We start from the raw sequence: 16,423 nt of genomic DNA, 5'->3' as shown, positions 1-16,423 counted from the left end.
GCCCGGGGGGGGGGGGGGGGGGGGGGGCAGCGCGGAACAGAGCATGCGCTGTGGGGCGGACTGACCCTCCCGCCTCCCTCCCCTGCCCGCCACACAAAGTTGACCAAGGGCGCATGCACCCTGCTGTCCACCGCGGTCACGGCGCAATCAGCGGCAGACAGGGACCACGGAGAAGTCATTTTAATAGAAAAACACAGGAGCCACAGCACAACACGCATCTCTCGACATCCACACAGCACTGAACTTTAGCTCTTCACCTTGGGCGGCGGCCTGTGAGCAGATGGGGACAAGGGCGGGGTTACAGCTGGCCACCACTCGGGGGTCCGGGGGCCCCAGGACCGCCGGGCGCCGGCTCACCTGTACACGCCCACGACCACAGCGTGGTCCCTCTCGTACGGCTCCAGCGTGAGCTGCTCCTGGGGCTTCATGTTCTCCTGCTGCATTTTCTTCACCTCTGAGGCGAACACGGCCTCGGCCGAGGCGGTGGAGTCGATGCAGTTGGCCTGCGGGGAGGAAGGAGCCAGAGCCCGCGTGGTTTGCCTTTGCCTAGCACCGCCAGCGCCGCTAGGGGAAGCCTGGTTCATTAAGCAGCCTCAGGCCCAGGCCCGGCAGGAAGTCCTAGCAACCTCCTGTCACCTAAAGCTAGTTTCCCGGGCACAGGCAACAAAATGCCAGCAAGTGGCGAAGCTGGTGGCGGCTACGCGCGTTCTAATTGCAAAGTAAATGGTTCTGAAAAATGCACCTAGCGTCTGTGCAGTATCTCTTCTAAGCCCTCCATGTAGACTGAGTTGATCCTTACATCAACCCTGAGATAGGGCCAAAACGTGTATTTCACAAGACAGAGGCACACAGGTTAAGCAGCTTGCTTGAAGTTGCACAGCACAGCACGCTGGAAAACAGACCCAGCGGCCGTGCCCTTGGCCACCACGCCGCCTTGGCTCTGGACGCCACGCTTTGGGTTCTACAGGTATTCTATGCTGTGCTATCTGACCGGGGGCAGGGGAGGCTTGTGAGGAGCTGGGATAGACTGGCCAAGGCCCGCCTGCCTTTAAAAGGTTTTTAATCAACTAATTTGAGAGGCAGAGACAAAGAGAGATCGCCTATGCAACCAGAGAGGTGCTATTTGCTGGTTCCCTCCCCAAATGCTGGGAGTGGCCAGGAACCGAGGCTGAAGCCTGGGACTCAGTCCAGATCCTCCACCTGGGCGGCAGAAGTCCACTCATTTGAGCGATCACAGCAGGGGCTCAAACCCAGGTTCTCTGATATGGTGCACATGGGCATCTAACCACTAGGCTAAACACCACCCCAGTCCCCTTGTTTTGACTGGCTGCTTGGCAGAGAAAACACCTCCCTGGGACGCTGCCAGCCCACCTTCGACTCCCCCAAGCCTGGTACCTTAATGGAAATCACAAAGTGTCCTCCATTCCGCAGGAAGGTGTGGGCATTGAGAGCCACAATCCGGGTCTGGTCTGGCTGCGCCACATCAGCAAAGATCACGTCCACCATTGCTACGGGGAAAGGGCTGCCAGTCAAAGCTGGACCCACCCAAGAGCTCAGCTCCTCCCGGGGGGCCTGCGCACCATCAGCAGGCCCTGGAAGGTCTCCCTCCCCCCACACTGACCCCCTCCCTCCACAGCACCCCGAGATGGGCTCAGAATCCAGTCACGCATCATTCCTTCACTCTCAGAACCATGGCTGCCCCCTCCCTGTGGCCAGCCCTGGGCCAGACGTGGGGGACGCAGACGACTCAGACCCGGGCGTGGGGGACACAGAGACCAGTCAGACCCGGGGGCAGGGGTTGATGGACGTGTCATCAAGACGAGAGAGGGTGATCACTCATGGGCAAGCGCGCCTGCAGCACAGGGCAGTGGGAAGCGTGCCCAGGGAAAAGCTTGGAGTAGAGGGAAAGGCAGTCTGTAAGGTGTGATTTTAAAAAAGAAACAAAATAGACGATGATGTGACCTAATGAAAACTGAGCTTCAGAACTGGAAAGGGCAGGGGCTGCTCGTTCCGATCAGTTACCTCCAGGGTGGTTTTAGAGGGCGCCGCCCCTGTGAGCCCGTGTTACACTTACTTTAGAATTTTTTTAAAACAACAGCTGTCCCATTCACAAGAGGCCCCCCAGGCCAGGCTCTGCCCAGTGTGTGCTGGCTGGGCGAGGATCTCACCAGGTGCCGACAAGGACCCTGAAGGAGGCTTTCCTGGCCAAGCCAGGGCAGTGGGGAAAGGGCCATGGTTTGGGGAGGCTACAGGGGCCCTGAGGAAGGGGAGATTAGAGCAGAGGAGGGGGCCCCGTGGCCAGGTCGCCGCCTCCGCAGCCTCGCCTGCCTCCCGCTGCCCCTCTCACTCCTGTAGACTCATGAGGCCTGCGCATCGACTCGAATTCCATCCGGAGCCAGGCTCTGCCGGCCCAACCCAGAAACCTGGAGGCCTGTCCCACCCAGCTGGGCCGGCGTCCAGACGGCTCACCGATGAGCATGCGGTATTTGTGCGGGTGCCGGGCGTCTTCTATCACGGGGATAATGTTGGTCCTCTTCTTGGCCAAGTTAATGAGGTCACGGCCAGAGCGGTGGGAGAACTCAACTGCGTAGACCAGCCCATCCTAGAGGAAGTCATGCGACCGTCAGCAGTGACGCCAGCTCTCAGCACGGACAGCCTGCTCTGGGCCCTGACACGATACACGGCACCTCTTCCAACCCTCAAATCAAAACACGACCACTGGGGCCGGCGCTATGGCGTAGCGGGTGAAGCCGCCATCCCATATGGGCACTGGTTCATGTTCTGGCTGCTCCACTTTCGACCCAGCTCCCTGCTAATGGCCTGGAAAAAGCAGGGGAAGATGGGACAAGTGTCTGGGCCCCTGCCCAAAACCCTCGTGGGAGACCGGGATGAAGCTCCAGGCTTTGGCCTGGCTCAGCTCTGGCTATTGGAACCACTTGGGGAGTGATCAGCAGATGGAAGACCTGTCTCTGTAACTTTTTCAAATATATAAATAAATCCTTAAAAAAAAAAAAAAAAAAGCTAAAAAACTCTACCACTTACTGGCAATTGTTACTATGTCTATTTTGCGGATGAAGACATTGAAACGGGTAGACTTGAGGCTACTGGCCAAGGGTCATTCCACCAAACAGCAGGGCTACCTAATCCTGATTTGTTTGGTCTGGGAGCCCAGGCTCCCAACAGCAGCTTAAAAGCAGAGAGCCAAGGCGCAGAGGTCCAGGGGCACACGCCAGGGGCCGGGCACTGCTGTGAGCATCTTCTGGGAGCGGAGTCATGTGGCCTTCATGACCTCACTCTCCAGTGGGCAAAGTGAAGCCGAGAGGTTGGGAACTTGGCTGAAAGCCACGTCGCTGCCAAGTGTTCACACCGACGCCTTGCGTTTTGGCCACGTTATATACCCGTAAGCAAGGAAGGGAACCCGGGGTCATGGAGTGACACGCATGTGCAGGGTGCCCTGGGAATGGGAATGGGAAACCCACCCAGCCACACACAAATGCAGGCCCAGAAGCCGTGACATCTCCTCATTCCTTCAAAAGTGTTTGAGGTGGGGGAGGGGAAACCCAGTGGTCCAGCACCTACACTCCCTGCTGAGTCCCTATGAGGTTGGTTACTCTGTGCCTCCTACTGTAAGGCCAAGTACCCAGGAGTGAAGCTGACTCTCTGGTTCAAGGAATGCCTCTGAGTCCCAGGGCCTGACCTAAGTCACAGTTCAGGGAAGCAGCCAGGCCATATGGTTGCAGGCCAGCAGGATGGGGGGGGGGGGTGGCCTTTCTCTCCCACCTACCTCCCCACCAGCCCTTGCTCCCCACCCAACCCGTCGATGGCCCACTCACCGGGCCCACGATGTCAGACACATGGGAGACGGTGGTGCCCGAGGCGGCCCCGAGGTAGAGCACCTTGGCCCCAGGTTTGATGTGGATCTGGTCCACACCGCCCAGGATTGCCGCCGCCAGCTTGGAGCGGAAGGGGTTCCAGGCCCGGTACTCAATTTTGTCATCTCCCTCCTGGGTGGGGACAGATGGGGATGGAAGTCAGTCCTGGACTTGACCGCGACGGAGGCAGTCCCTGCCCTCTCCTGGAAGCCGCTGACTCAGGAAGGAGCAAGCAGCAGCGAGACGAGACCCCCGGTCACTCAGCCTCTCCACTCCAGGCCCTGGGGAGGCGCCAGGGAACAAGACAAAGACCCAGCTCCTGCAGAGCAAGGGTTCGCCGCACTAACAACCACAGCCCAGCTCACGGGGCAGCACCAGTGCTAGGGAAAGTCAAGCCAGGACACATGTGGAGTGTAGGCGGCCAGGGATGGGAGGGCGTCCGGGGTTCGAGAAGCGGGGCAAACAGCAAGGCCCCAAGGCATGTGGGGGCGATGAGGAAAACGATCCAGCACAACAGGACGGGAGCTGGGCGGGAGGATGGCCTCGCACAGACGGGGGCTGCGAGACCCGAGACAGGAGGACGAGAAGGGACTGGGAGGAGGCCAGGGTGGCCAGAGGCATGCAGGGGGCCCGCGGCGGAGACCACGCTGCTGGGCACACCCCCATCAGGGCCCGGAGCTCACCGCAATCGAGACCCTCTTTTCTCCATAAACGGACTCTCCAGGGACCAGGTTCTTGGTGACGAGGGCGTCTTCCTTTCCTCGACAAATGAAGACCCCTGGGCGGGCGAGCAGGGCAGGCGTGAGGACCCTGCGCCCCACCCCGCCCCCACCGCCGCCCGCTCCCTGCCGCCCCACTCACCCTCGTGCCGATGAGGCTCCACCATCACATTCTTCCCTGACTGGTTCCCCTTCTTCCCTCCCCGTCCACGACCCCGGTTGCCCCCAGCATGGAAGCCGCCACCTGCAAAGGAGAGAGGCAGGAGAGTGAGACCCCAAGTCCGTTCCCTCCCGGCCCCCAGAAGTCCCTTCCAGCACCCCCAACCCCCTGCCAACCTCACTCACCTCTTCCTCCACCGCCGCCGCCTCCCCCTCCTCCTCGGCCACGGCCCCGGAAGCCGCCACCTCGACCTCGGCCCCCGCCAAAGCCTCCTCGGCCTCCGCCGCGCCCGCCGCGCCCACCACGGTCACCGAAGCCCCCTCGGCCGCCGAAGCCTCCCCCACGGGGACTAAAACCTGTGGAAGAAGCAAAAACAGGACTTGGAGGAGCTACCAGAGCACGGGGTCTGGATGCAGGAGGGCTCAGCAGGCGTCACAGTAACACGTCTTTGCGGGGGGGAGGGGGGGTAGCAGAGTCACAGAATTCACTCCATTGCCGGCAGCCGAGAGTGGAGGAGCAGGGCCCACAGGGTCCCCCAGATCCCGGGGCTGTCGGTCATCTCCAGGCCCTGTAAGCAGAGCCGCGACCCCAAAGCGGAGCGGCGCGCCCCAGGACGTCGCCTCCTGCTCCCCAGTCTCCCAGCTTCAATGGGAGCTCAGTCCCTCCTAGCTCGGGGGCAAGAGACCCATATGGTCCTTTCAGGAAGGACAGCGACCGTTCAGAGCTGGTCAGAGACCAGAAAGTTCTGAGAAGAAACCAGCGGCGGAGCCCCGTTCCCCAACACGGGCCAGTGTGGAAGCAGACAGAATTCTGTGATGGTCTCAGAAGCGCTACTCTGAGAGACACCCACACAAGTTATAAAACAGCTCGAAAGCGATGGTTTAAAACCATCTCATCCGATGTCAATTAGTCAGTAATCAATTTGCTGGAGTTTTGCGAAGGTGCATTTTGTTCATACTTTATGACAGATGCCTGCATCTTAATGGTATCATGGATGAAAACGCAACTTTGAGTAGGTATTCCTAATTGAACTTTAACAATTAAGCTTCACTTTCAGAACTCTCACATGTAACCAAGTTTGCTTCTCATCTTCAGCTCCCTCTGTAGTCTGCTCTCCCCACAGCAGCTAAATGACTGCACTTTTTAAAAGAGCAAATCAGATGTCCTCATTCCCCCGCCCAAATCCCTCCAGCAGTTTTCGCCACATTGAAAATGAAGTCAAAACTCATGCCCCCAACGTACGAAGCCCTAAATGTGCTGAGGACAACACTCGGCTACACAAGGACTTAAATGCCCATGACAGAAGCCAGGTCAGGGTCAGGTCAAGCCAAGCGCCTACAACTTTTTTTTTTTTTTTTTTAAGATTTATTTGTTTATTTGAAAAGCAGAGTTACAGAGAGAATATACAGAATCAGAGAGACAGAGAGAGGCCCTCCGTCTGCATGACTACTCCCCAAATGGCCAGGGTAAAGCCAGCAGCCAGGAGCTCCATCCGGGTCTCCCACCTGGGTACAGGGTGCACTTGGGCCGTCCTCCGCTGCTTTTCCAGGTGCATTAGCGGGGAGCTGGATGGGAAGTGAAACAGCTGGAACTGGAACCGGCTCCCACAAGGGATGCTGGGGCTCACCCTGCTGTGCCACAACCCTGGCCTCAAGAACCTAGAGCTTAATCCAGGTCTCCGTGGGGGTGGCAGGGCTCAAGTACTTGAGCCATCATCTGTTGCCCCCCAGGGTGGGCATTAGCAGAAAGCTGGATCAGAACAGAGCAGCGGGGACTCGAATCGGGCACTCTGATACGGACGCATCTTAACTGCTGTGCCATGAATGCCTGCCCCAGCATGGGCACTTTTACAGATGCTGACATGGGGCCCAGGCTGGGAGGCGCCGTACTGAGGGCCTGGCCTTGGGGTAACTAGTCCCCACTCCCTCCTGCTCAGGAGGAAAGCTACAACCGAGGCCTGACAGAGCAGAGACCCTGGGAAGGCCCGGCTGAGCACTGGGTACAGGGTCGTGAGCGTGAACTGTGCCTGAAAACTCAACTCGTCGCTAATCCATCGCCGGCCTTGCGGCTCGTGCACCAGAAGCCACCGACTCTGACTCCCAGGGAAGCTTCGGGCGCACAGCCCACAGACTCCCTGCTTCCAAAACTGCCCCCACCGCCGTCTTCCTCACCCACAGGGCCAGCTCCATCCTTCCAATTCCTCTCTCACATCCACACAGTCGACTGGTGCTATTTCCAAAACACATCCCCAGGTCATCCATTTGTCAGCAGGTCCACTGCTGCCATCTTGGTCCGAACTGCGTCACCAGGTTTCAGCGACATGCCTGCCACCGACATGCCTGCAGCCACTCTGCTCCCCTAAGGCCCAGTTTACACAGAGGGCCCCTCTTCAAGATGTCAATCAGGGTGCAGCAGGTAAAGCCAACACCTGCCGTGTAGGCATCCCATATGGGCGCCGGCGCAAGTCCCAGCTGCTCCACTTCCAAACCAGCTCTCTGCTATGGCCTGGGAAGGCAGCAGAAGATGGCCCAAGTGCTTGGGCCCCTGCACCCACATGGGAGACCTGGTTCCGGATTGGCACAGCTCCAACTGCTGCAGTCAACTGGGGAGTGAACCAACAGATGGAAGACCTCTCCCCCCTCGCAATTCTGCCTTTCAAATAAATAAATAAATCTTAATAAAAGACAGAAAGCTGTCTATCAGACCGCACGGCATCCTGCTCAGAATCTCCCAGAGGCTTCCCATCCTATCACAGCATGCGGCAAAGCTGGGAGGGAGAGGCTGCTCCCTCTGTCCCTGGTGGTTCGAGGCCTGCAGGCATGCCAGGTTCCCAGGAGGAGAGATCTACAGCTTAGCACCCACCCACTTCATCCGGAGACACCCAAGGGAACGAGGCTCAGGAGGAGGGCATGGATCCACAAGCTTCTCCCAACCCCCCCACGACCCCCATCTCCACACACACAGGGAAACTCGGACCCTTTCAGCCACGGCGGAAAACTTCCCAAACTCTGTGCAGCAAGTTCTCAAACAGAACGATTGTGGGGGTTGGGCAGAAGGACCCTCATTTTGTTTCCCTTGAGAAGCAACCTGAACCTGTTATCTATATGGCCAGTATTGGGCTAATTGTTTTTAAAACATCATCTCCCTTGGGGCCAGTGCCATGGCTCACTTGGTTAATCCTCTGCCTGCAGCGCCGGCACCCCATATGGGCGCCCGGTTCTAGTCCCGGTTGCTCCTCTTCCAGTCCTGCTGTGCCCCGGGAGTGCAGTGGAGGATGGCCCAAGTGCTTGGGCCCTGCACCCCATGGGAGACCAGGAGGAAGCTCCTGGCTCCTGGCTTCGGATCGGCGCAGTGCCGGTCCTGGTGGCTATTTGGGGGGAGAACCAACAGAAGGAAGATCTTTCTCTCTCTCTCTCACTGTCTATAACTGTCAAGTTAAAAAAAAAAATTATCTCCCGTAATAGTAACCAGGTGCCATATTATTGATGCAAAAACCGGTAAAATCACTTGTTCAAGGTCACATACACGGCGAACGAAGAAGCGGGGCCAGGATTCGAACACTGAACCGAGGCCCTGCTCCTGTCAAAACCAGGAGTCACATCCTCCCGCCATCGGGGCTGAGCAGCCCCACACCCCTGCCAAGGGCGGGCTTCTAGAAACCCACTCCATCGCCGGGGGCAGCCCCCCGGAAGCGCAGGGAGCGGCTTCAACAGGGCCAGGGGCTGCTAACGATGGTGGTGGCGGCAGCCAAGGGGCGGCAACGGGGGCCTCCCGACCCTGCTGCCAGCCCCAAGACCAGGCACTCTCGGTGTCCGACCCAAACCCACGCCCAGGGACCCAAGACCTCAGAGACCTGGATCCAGGCTCTAGGTCCGAGCCCCCCGAGGGCTGCCCAGACCCAAGAGCCAAAAATCTCTTCCTAAAGACGGCTTCCGCGAGACGAACCCTGGGCCAGGAACGCTAACCTCAAACCAAAGCTTCTGACTCACGGCCGCGACCCCCGAAGCCAGCCAGAATTCCCCAAACCCCCAGGGCTCAGGATCGACCCCAGGGCGGGAGCAGGACCGCCCCCCCCCCCCGCCCTCCTCTCCACACGAGATCAGCTCCCGGGCTCGGAACGCCAGCCTGCAGGCCAGGACCCTGCCCCTCCGATTCCGGCCTGGTACCCACATTCCTTCCGGAGCCCAGTCCCCAGCCCGCGACCCCAACCCCAGCCTGCACCTGGCTTCATGGCGAGCTACCAGTTGCGCCGTCTGGGGAATCTGCGGCGTCCCTGAACGCACGAGTCTGGGGCTGCCGCACGTGGAAAGGAGCGCAGGCGCGCGGCGACGTACGGCGCATGACGCGTCACGCAGCCCCGCCCCCGGGCTCCGGGGCTCCCGGCCCCGCCCGGCGCTCTGCGCGCGCGCAGTGGGCGGGGATTTCCCGAGTCCCGGGCTCCGCCCCCTCCGCGCTCTGCGCTTCCCGGGCTTTGCGCGCCCAGGTGTCGCGGCCGCGCTCAACCTGTCTTCGCTTCCTCTTCTCCGGTGCAAGGATCCCAGCGATCGGGACTACTTCGCACAGGCTGTGCCCCCTGCCCCTCTTGTGTCTTCCTAGCTACATCCCTGAGGCCCCCTCTAAGAACCATAAAACCGTTCTTTACCCAATTCCACCCCTGAGACCAGGGCTGTACTCTGGGTTCTCATTTGTATTGGCACAAACAGCATGTAGGGTGCCTCTTGTATGCGCCAGGCGCTGGGAATGCAGCAGCGAACAAAACAGAGAAACTGCCGCCCTCCTGGAGCTCGTCTTTTGTTTATTTTATTCCAAGATTTATTTTATGGATTTGAAAAGCAGAGATACAGAAAGAGAGGGAGAGACAGAGATCTTCCATCCGCTGGTCCACTCCCCAAATGGGCCAGACTGAAGCCAGGAGCTTCTGCCAGGTCTCCCACGTGGGTACAGGGGTCCAAGCACTTGGGCCCTCCTCCGCTGCTTTGCCAGGTGCATTAGCAGGGAGCAGGGTAGTGACTCGAACTGGCGCCCATATGGGATGCAGCGACGGCTTTACCTGCTACTGCTACAGGGCCAGCCCGGACCTCATCCTTTAATGGGGAAAACATCAAGTCAGCAACACACGGTGGTGGCTAGAAGTCCATATGGGACTTCTGAGAAATGAGCTCCAAGTGTGAGGCTCCCACTTTTCAGGGACAAAGGAAGGCTCGAGAGTGCTGGAGACACGGTGATGAGTGTGGCTGGGGCAGAGTGAACCAGGGGAGGGTGGGAGGGGCCCCGGGCAGGGAGGCAGCAGGGCAGACTGTGTAGGGCCTCCGTGCTTTTACCCGGAGGGAGACGGTGCCATGGCAGGGACCTAAGCAGAGAAGGGGCTCCATCAGACATGGGTCACTCAGGCCATGGTGGGGGTGACGGCAGGAACAGAAGAATGAGAAGCGACCAGGCGGGAGCCAAGGCTGGACCACAGCAGCGTGTGGGCAGGGAGGGGTGAGGGGGGCTCCTGCGTGAAGTATTGAGAACACTGTGCCGTGCACTTTTGTGATACTAATATGCGTCCCACGGAGCAAAGCAGCGTTGCTGCTGGGAGAACTTGCTGAATGCACCCACGGGAACCTCCTGGTGTGCAGCCCAGGCTCCGGGTCTGCTCCACGCGCTGCTCTCTCGCTGGGAGCCCAGAACAGGCCTGTGGATGCTAAGCCGCTGCTTTTCAAATGAATGAGTGAGTGAATGAATGAAACCACACAGTTTTTTTTTTTTTAAGATTTATTTATTTATTTGGAAGGCAGAGTTACAGAGAGGCAGAGGCAGGGAGAGAGAGGTCTTCTATCACTGGTTCGCTCCCCAGATGGCTGCAACAGCTGGAGCTGTGCCAATCCAAAGCCAGGAGCCAGGAGCTTCTTCCATGTCTCCCATATGGGTGCAGGGGCCCAAGGACTTGGGCCATCTTCTACTGCTTTCCCAGGTCATAGCAGAGAGCTGGATCAGAATTGGAGTAGTTGGGCCTTGAACGGGTGCCAGTATGGGATGCCGGCACTGAAGGGGGCAGCTTTACCCGCTATGCCACAGCACCACACCCTTTTCGGTGCTCTGTGCAGGGTGCTCCAGCTGTGCTATGTCACCAGTTGACTCAGACACAGTCCCCAAATTTTATTCATATCCAAAGATGGGAAATCGGCTGGAATTTTCAAAACTATGGGACAAAACAGCTGAGTCTGCCCTGGATTGCTGATAGCTGCATGCAGAACAATTCAGGATAATGTCACCTGTTGCTTAGGAATTTCACCGTTTGCGTTCTAATTAACCCCACCCCGAAAAAGGACAAAATACTCAGAACAGGGTGCGGAGTTGTGGCTGCCAGCCCCGTTCTTGGAACCCTGGCGCCACCTACTGGCTGAGAGGTACTTCGCCTGCTCACCTGCTTTGCAAAGTAGTGGATGCCCGCTGCTCTTGTGCTAGACGCGGTGATGACTGACACAGCCTCAGCCCCGCCCTCCTGGAGCTGCCAGTCCAGTGAGGGAGACAGACTGGCCGCAGTCAGTGTAAGCCCAGCATGGTTGGGGCTTGGATGGAGGGAGGCTCCGGCGGGCAAGCCAGGGCCAGGGCCAAGGTGGGAGGAGTACGTGAGGGCTTTTCCCAGTGGTCTGTATGTGCCCAGTAGCCCTGGACCCTTCTTCCCTTCTTGCTCTAACCACACCTGGATGCTTTCCATGCGGCCCTTCCAACCGGTCTGTTTCTCTCCGTAGGTGCTTGTGCCCGCTGGACCTGCAGGTGGGGTAAGATCCTCGCTGCTCCTGTCCCCCACTTCTAAACCCTTCTCTCCACCTCCTCGTTGCGCCCCTGACTGTGAAGCTGACTCGGTCACCCAGAACACCTGCTCTTGTAACACTGCCAGCTCCAGCAGCTCCCAAGTCACTTCGTCACTGCCACCCACTGCTCCTCTTGTCACCCCCGGTGATTTCCAAATTCAAGTCCATGATCCCTGGACCGTGCCAGCCTCTCAGTGCCTTGATCTCTTCTCTTTCAATGACCTTGTCCCCTACCCACCCATGGTCACTGGATCTGATGTTGGGGACACAGTGGTGACCGTGAAAGCTCCAGAGGTCCCAGCCTGGTGGGGGAGAAAGACCCATCCCCAAACTACAGCCCCTGCAGAATCGGTTCCATGCATCTCGCTGCTGCCTGTCCATCACCTCCTGTCGCTCCAGCTCGCTCCGCTAAGGTTGTGCTCCAGTGATCCCTCAGCCCCAGCAATGCATTAAGTCGACCATGTTTTCACTGTCCATCACCCCTCAGGGCCACACTGCCCTCAGCACCTGGCCTTGTCACCACGCTCACCTTCTGCACTTCCTCGGCACCTGCACCTTCGCAGCTGAATGTGGATGGAGGACAACACAGCACCGCTTGGCCGGCTCTCCTTTCCATGCAGCAACACAGATGCCAGCGCTTCCTGCTCATCACCAGTCCCATCACATCTCTCTGGTCCACTCGTTCTCCCGTTTCCTTTTATTCCCGCCCTACGAGTAATAGCAATGATGTAGTGCCATGGGCTGAAGTGTGTTCCCCCAAGTTCATCCGTGGAAGTCATAGTCCCAGGTGTGATGGGAGATGGAGCTGGGGCAGGTGATAAGGGTTAGATGAAGTCGGGAGGGTGGGACACTTGTGATGGGATTGTGTGACTTTATAATATGAGGAAGAAACAGAGTCATTTGTGTTTCTCTCTCCCCCTCCCCCGTCTCTCCTTCCCTCCCACGACAGGACCAAGTGCAGCTGTCCACACTCCAGGACAATGGCCCTCACCAGACCCGAGCTGACCACTGCTCCCCCTTGGACTTCCCAACCTCAGAGTTGTGAGAAACAAACGTCACTTAAGCCACCTTAGCAGACTAACACACATATGGTCATTCTTCTTTTACTGTTAATTGACATGATGATTATGTATATTTGTGGGTCTATGTAAGGCTGTGTGACCAGGGTCATCAGTATTTCCAGCTCCTTAAATATTTCTCATTTCCCTGGCTAGGGACCTGTACACTCCTCTTTTTAGTTCTTTCTAAATTGTTGTGGGGCTGGCGCTGTGGTATAGCTGGTAAAGCCTCTGCCTGCAGTGCCGGCATCCCATATGGATGCGGGTTCGAGTCCCAGCTGCTCTACTTCCGATCCAACTCTCTGCTATGGCCTGGGAAAGCAGTAGAAGATGGCTGAAGTCCTTGGACCCCTGCACCTGCATGGAAGACCCAGAAGAAGCTCCTGGCTCCTGGCTCCGGATCAGCTCAGCTCCAGCCATTGGGGCCAACTGGGGAGTGAACCAGCAAATGGAAGACCTCTCTCTCTCTCTCTCTCTCTCTCTCTCTCTCTCTCTCTTCCTCTGCCTATCTGTAACTCTGCCTTTCAAATAAATAAATAAATCCTTAAGAAAAAAAATCACCACTGTGCTCCAGCACACTAGGTCCCATTCCTCCTATCTAACAGCACTGTGCTGCCTGTTAACCAGCCTCCGTCTACCCTCATGTGCCATTTCCTAACAGCTCTGAGGCATTATATCTGTGTGTGTATACCATTAAGTTCACTCATTTTCATGTGTACATATATATATATATATACACCATTAAATGTATACACACACCATTAAATGTATATGTGCACCATTAAATTTATATATACACCAGATGCCAGCACTGTGGTGTACTGAGCTAAAGCCTCCGTCTGCAATGCCAGCATCCCATATGGGCACCGATTTGAGTCTCGGCTGCTCCACTTCGATCCAGCTAGGCCTGGGAAAGCAGTAGAAGATGGCCCAAGTGCTTGGGCCCCTGTACCCATGTGAGAGATGCGGAAGAAGCTCCTGGCTCCTGGCTTCGGATCGGCTCAGCTCTGGGAGTTGTGGCCATCTGGGGAATGAGCCAGCAGATGGAAGACCTTTCTCTCTGTCTCTCTCTCTCTCTCTCTCTCTCTGTAACTCTACCTCTCAAATAAATAAAAATCTTTTAAAAAATAAATGTATATACACATCATTAAATATATATGTACACCATTAAATGTGTATGTACACCATTAAATGTATATATACATCATTAAATGCAGATGTACACCATTAAATGTGTCTGTGCAGTGTTAACTGTCTGTGTGTGCTGTTAAGCTCATTCAGTTTCGCGTGGAGTCCAGTACTACGGCAGGTGTGCACAGCTGTGCCAGCCTCACCACCGTCTGGCATCAGGACACCGCCTCCTCACATTTCACATGCAGGGAAGCCCGCAAGCTGTGGTCGTCTCTGATTGGCCTTTCCCACCTGGCTTGATGGCCGAGCTCTCCGTCTGTGCTTCCTCTCTGACTGCTCAGCGTTCCCTTCGCTGGCTTTGTTTACCCATTCACCTGTGCGTGGGCTTCTGCATCATTCCCAGTGTTTGTTAGGAACAGTCCTGCTGTGGGCATTTATGTACACATGTGTGTGTAGACAATGTGTCTTCCTGTTTTTGGAGAAGTCCTAGGAGGGACGTGGCTGAGTCATAAACTTAGAATATACCTACTTTTTAAAGAATAGACAGTTTCCTAAAGTGATTGGACCTGCTTTCTTTTCTTTTTACATTTTTATCTATTTTCATGATTATTTGAGAGGGAGAGAGAGAGAGCCCTTCCATTCACTGGTTCACGCCCCCAAATGCCAGGGCTGGAAGCCAGGAGCCACGGGCTCAGTCTGGGTCTCCCACACCTGTGGCAGGGATGCAGGTACTTGAACCGCACCTGCTGCCTCCCAGGATGCGCATTAGTGGAAGTTAGAGTGGAGCTGGGGCTCCAACCCAGGCACTCAGATACGGGATGTGGGCACTGCAAGCAGTGTCTTAACCACTAGGCCAAGTGCCAGTCCACAGAAGAACACTTTTTCATTATGACACCGAACCAAATTAACAAGAAGTCCTCTATATAATGTAGTAGCCAGTTCATATGTATATTTCCTCAATGGTCTAAAATAGTGAATTTGGCTGGCACCGTGGCTCAATAGGCTAATCCTCCGCCTTGCGGTGCCAGCACAGCGGGTTCTAGTCCCAGTCGGGGCGCCGGATTCTGTCCCAGTTGCCCCTCTTCCAGGCCAGCTCTCTGCTGTGGCCAGGGAGTGCAGTGGAGGATGGCCCAAGTCCTTGGGCCCTGCACCCCATGGGAGACCAGGAGAAGTACCTGGTTCCTGCCATTGGATCAGCGCGGTGTGCCGACCGCAGCGCACCAGCAGCAGTGGCCATTGGAGAGTGAACCAACGGCAAAAGGAAGACCTTTCTCTCTGTCTCTCTCTCTCACACTATCCACTCTGCCTGTCAAAAAAAAAAAGTGATTTTTTAAAATCGCTGCTTGTTCAAACCAGGATTAAAGCAAGGACCATTCATGTGGTTTCTGTATCTCTCTGTCTCTAGCTCTGTTCTCTTTCTCCCCACCTTGCATGCACACTTGGCCAAGAATCTTCACAGATTATAATTTATTGATTTTAAATATTTTGTTTTTAATTTTATTATCTTTAAAAGATTTATCTTATTTATTTGGAAGGCAGAGCTAGAGAGAGACACACACAGAGAAAGAGCGGTCTTCCATTCATGGTTCACTCCCCAAATGGCCACAATGACCAGGGTTGTGCCAGGCTGAAGCCAGGAGCCTGAACCTCTTCTGGGTCTCCCATGTGAGTGCAGGGCCCCAGGGACTTGGGCCATCTTCTGCCTGATTTCCCAGGAGCATTAGCAGGGAGCTGGATTGGAAGTGGAGCAGCTGGGACTTGAACTGGTGCCCATGTGGGATGCCAGTGCTGCAGGCGGCTTAGCTACTCCACCACAGTGCTGGCCCCTTGCATTTCTTTTCAACAAGGGGCAGGATTGAGCATTCCCTATGTTTTAGGGCCATTTATATTTCCTTTTCTTTGAGTTTTGTGGATTTCTTCCCTGTTCTGTCAGATTATTGCTTTTTCCTCGTTATTTTGAGGACCTCTTCATTCTTTTTCCTGCAGAGAAATTCATTCTAGGAGAGACTCCACAGCAAAACAGAGAAAGCACTAGCGTTGGTGAGGAGCCACCAGCTCCGTCGTTTACAATCTGCTTGCCCTTGGGAGCACCACTTGACCCCGCTGAGCTGATGTCTTTATGTCAATGCCCATTTCACAGGCTTGGGCAGCTGAGACGTCCCGGACAGGGGAGTGGGTGTTTAGCCCAGCGACGAAGACTCCATGTCCCATAGCAGAGTATCTGGGATTGATCCCTCCCGCTGCCTGCAGCAGTGACAGCTCAAGCAGTTGGCTTCCGGCCTCCCACATGGGAAGTCTGTGTTGTGTTTCTGGCTCCCAGCGTCGATAATGGGCCAGCCCTGGCCACTGCAGGCGTTTGGAGAGTGAACCAGTGGATAAGAACAATCTCTCTCTCTCTCTGTCTCTCTCCCCCTCTCAATCTTTTCCTCTCCCTCTCAAGTAAGTAAATAGAATTTAAATGTGTTGCCTAAGAAGTGCAAAGGAAACATTCATCAAATAATTCATGAAAAAGGAAACAGTGTACATGGGGAAATTGCCATATTGTATGCATTCAACTTATCTAGATTTTTCTTCCTATTAATTGCCTGTTTATATCCTTAGCATGATTGTTTTCTGATTCAGTTGTGAATTTTTTCTGTTTACTTTTTTAAAAATTATGCCTTTTAGTTTTAAAATTTAACAT

General features: G+C 55.9%; 1 protein-coding gene across 1 annotated transcript; it reads right to left on the bottom strand.

Annotated features, from left to right (window-relative positions):
- Positions 1-164: 164 nt before the first annotated feature.
- On the bottom strand, positions 165-9,138 carry FBL (fibrillarin rRNA 2'-O-methyltransferase). Its single transcript, XM_008251525.5, has 9 exons — positions 8,973-9,138; positions 4,937-5,107; positions 4,734-4,835; positions 4,556-4,650; positions 3,834-4,004; positions 2,470-2,602; positions 1,396-1,508; positions 358-503; positions 165-270 (listed from the first exon to the last, which is right to left on the bottom strand). Exons 1-9 carry the CDS (start codon positions 8,980-8,982, stop codon positions 246-248), a joined length of 966 nt encoding a protein of 321 aa, XP_008249747.3. The 5' UTR covers positions 8,983-9,138; the 3' UTR covers positions 165-245.
- Between the last annotated feature and the right edge of the window lie 7,285 nt (positions 9,139-16,423).

The sequence above is a fragment of the Oryctolagus cuniculus genome, chromosome 18 (genome assembly GCF_051225735.1).
Source record: "Oryctolagus cuniculus isolate XC-2025 breed Fujian yellow rabbit chromosome 18, ASM5122573v1, whole genome shotgun sequence".
Lineage (NCBI taxonomy): Eukaryota > Metazoa > Chordata > Mammalia > Lagomorpha > Leporidae > Oryctolagus > Oryctolagus cuniculus.
This window is presented reverse-complemented; position numbering and strand designations above follow the sequence as displayed.

Coding starts and splice junctions, on each gene's coding strand:
- FBL (XM_008251525.5), bottom strand. Junction 504..1,395: donor ACTTTGTGATTTCCATTAAG/GTACCAGGCTTG, acceptor TCCTCCCCGCAG/GCCAACTGCATCGACTCCAC. Junction 271..357: donor GTGGTCGTGGGCGTGTACAG/GTGAGCCGGCGC, acceptor ATCTGCTCACAG/GCCGCCGCCCAAGGTGAAGA.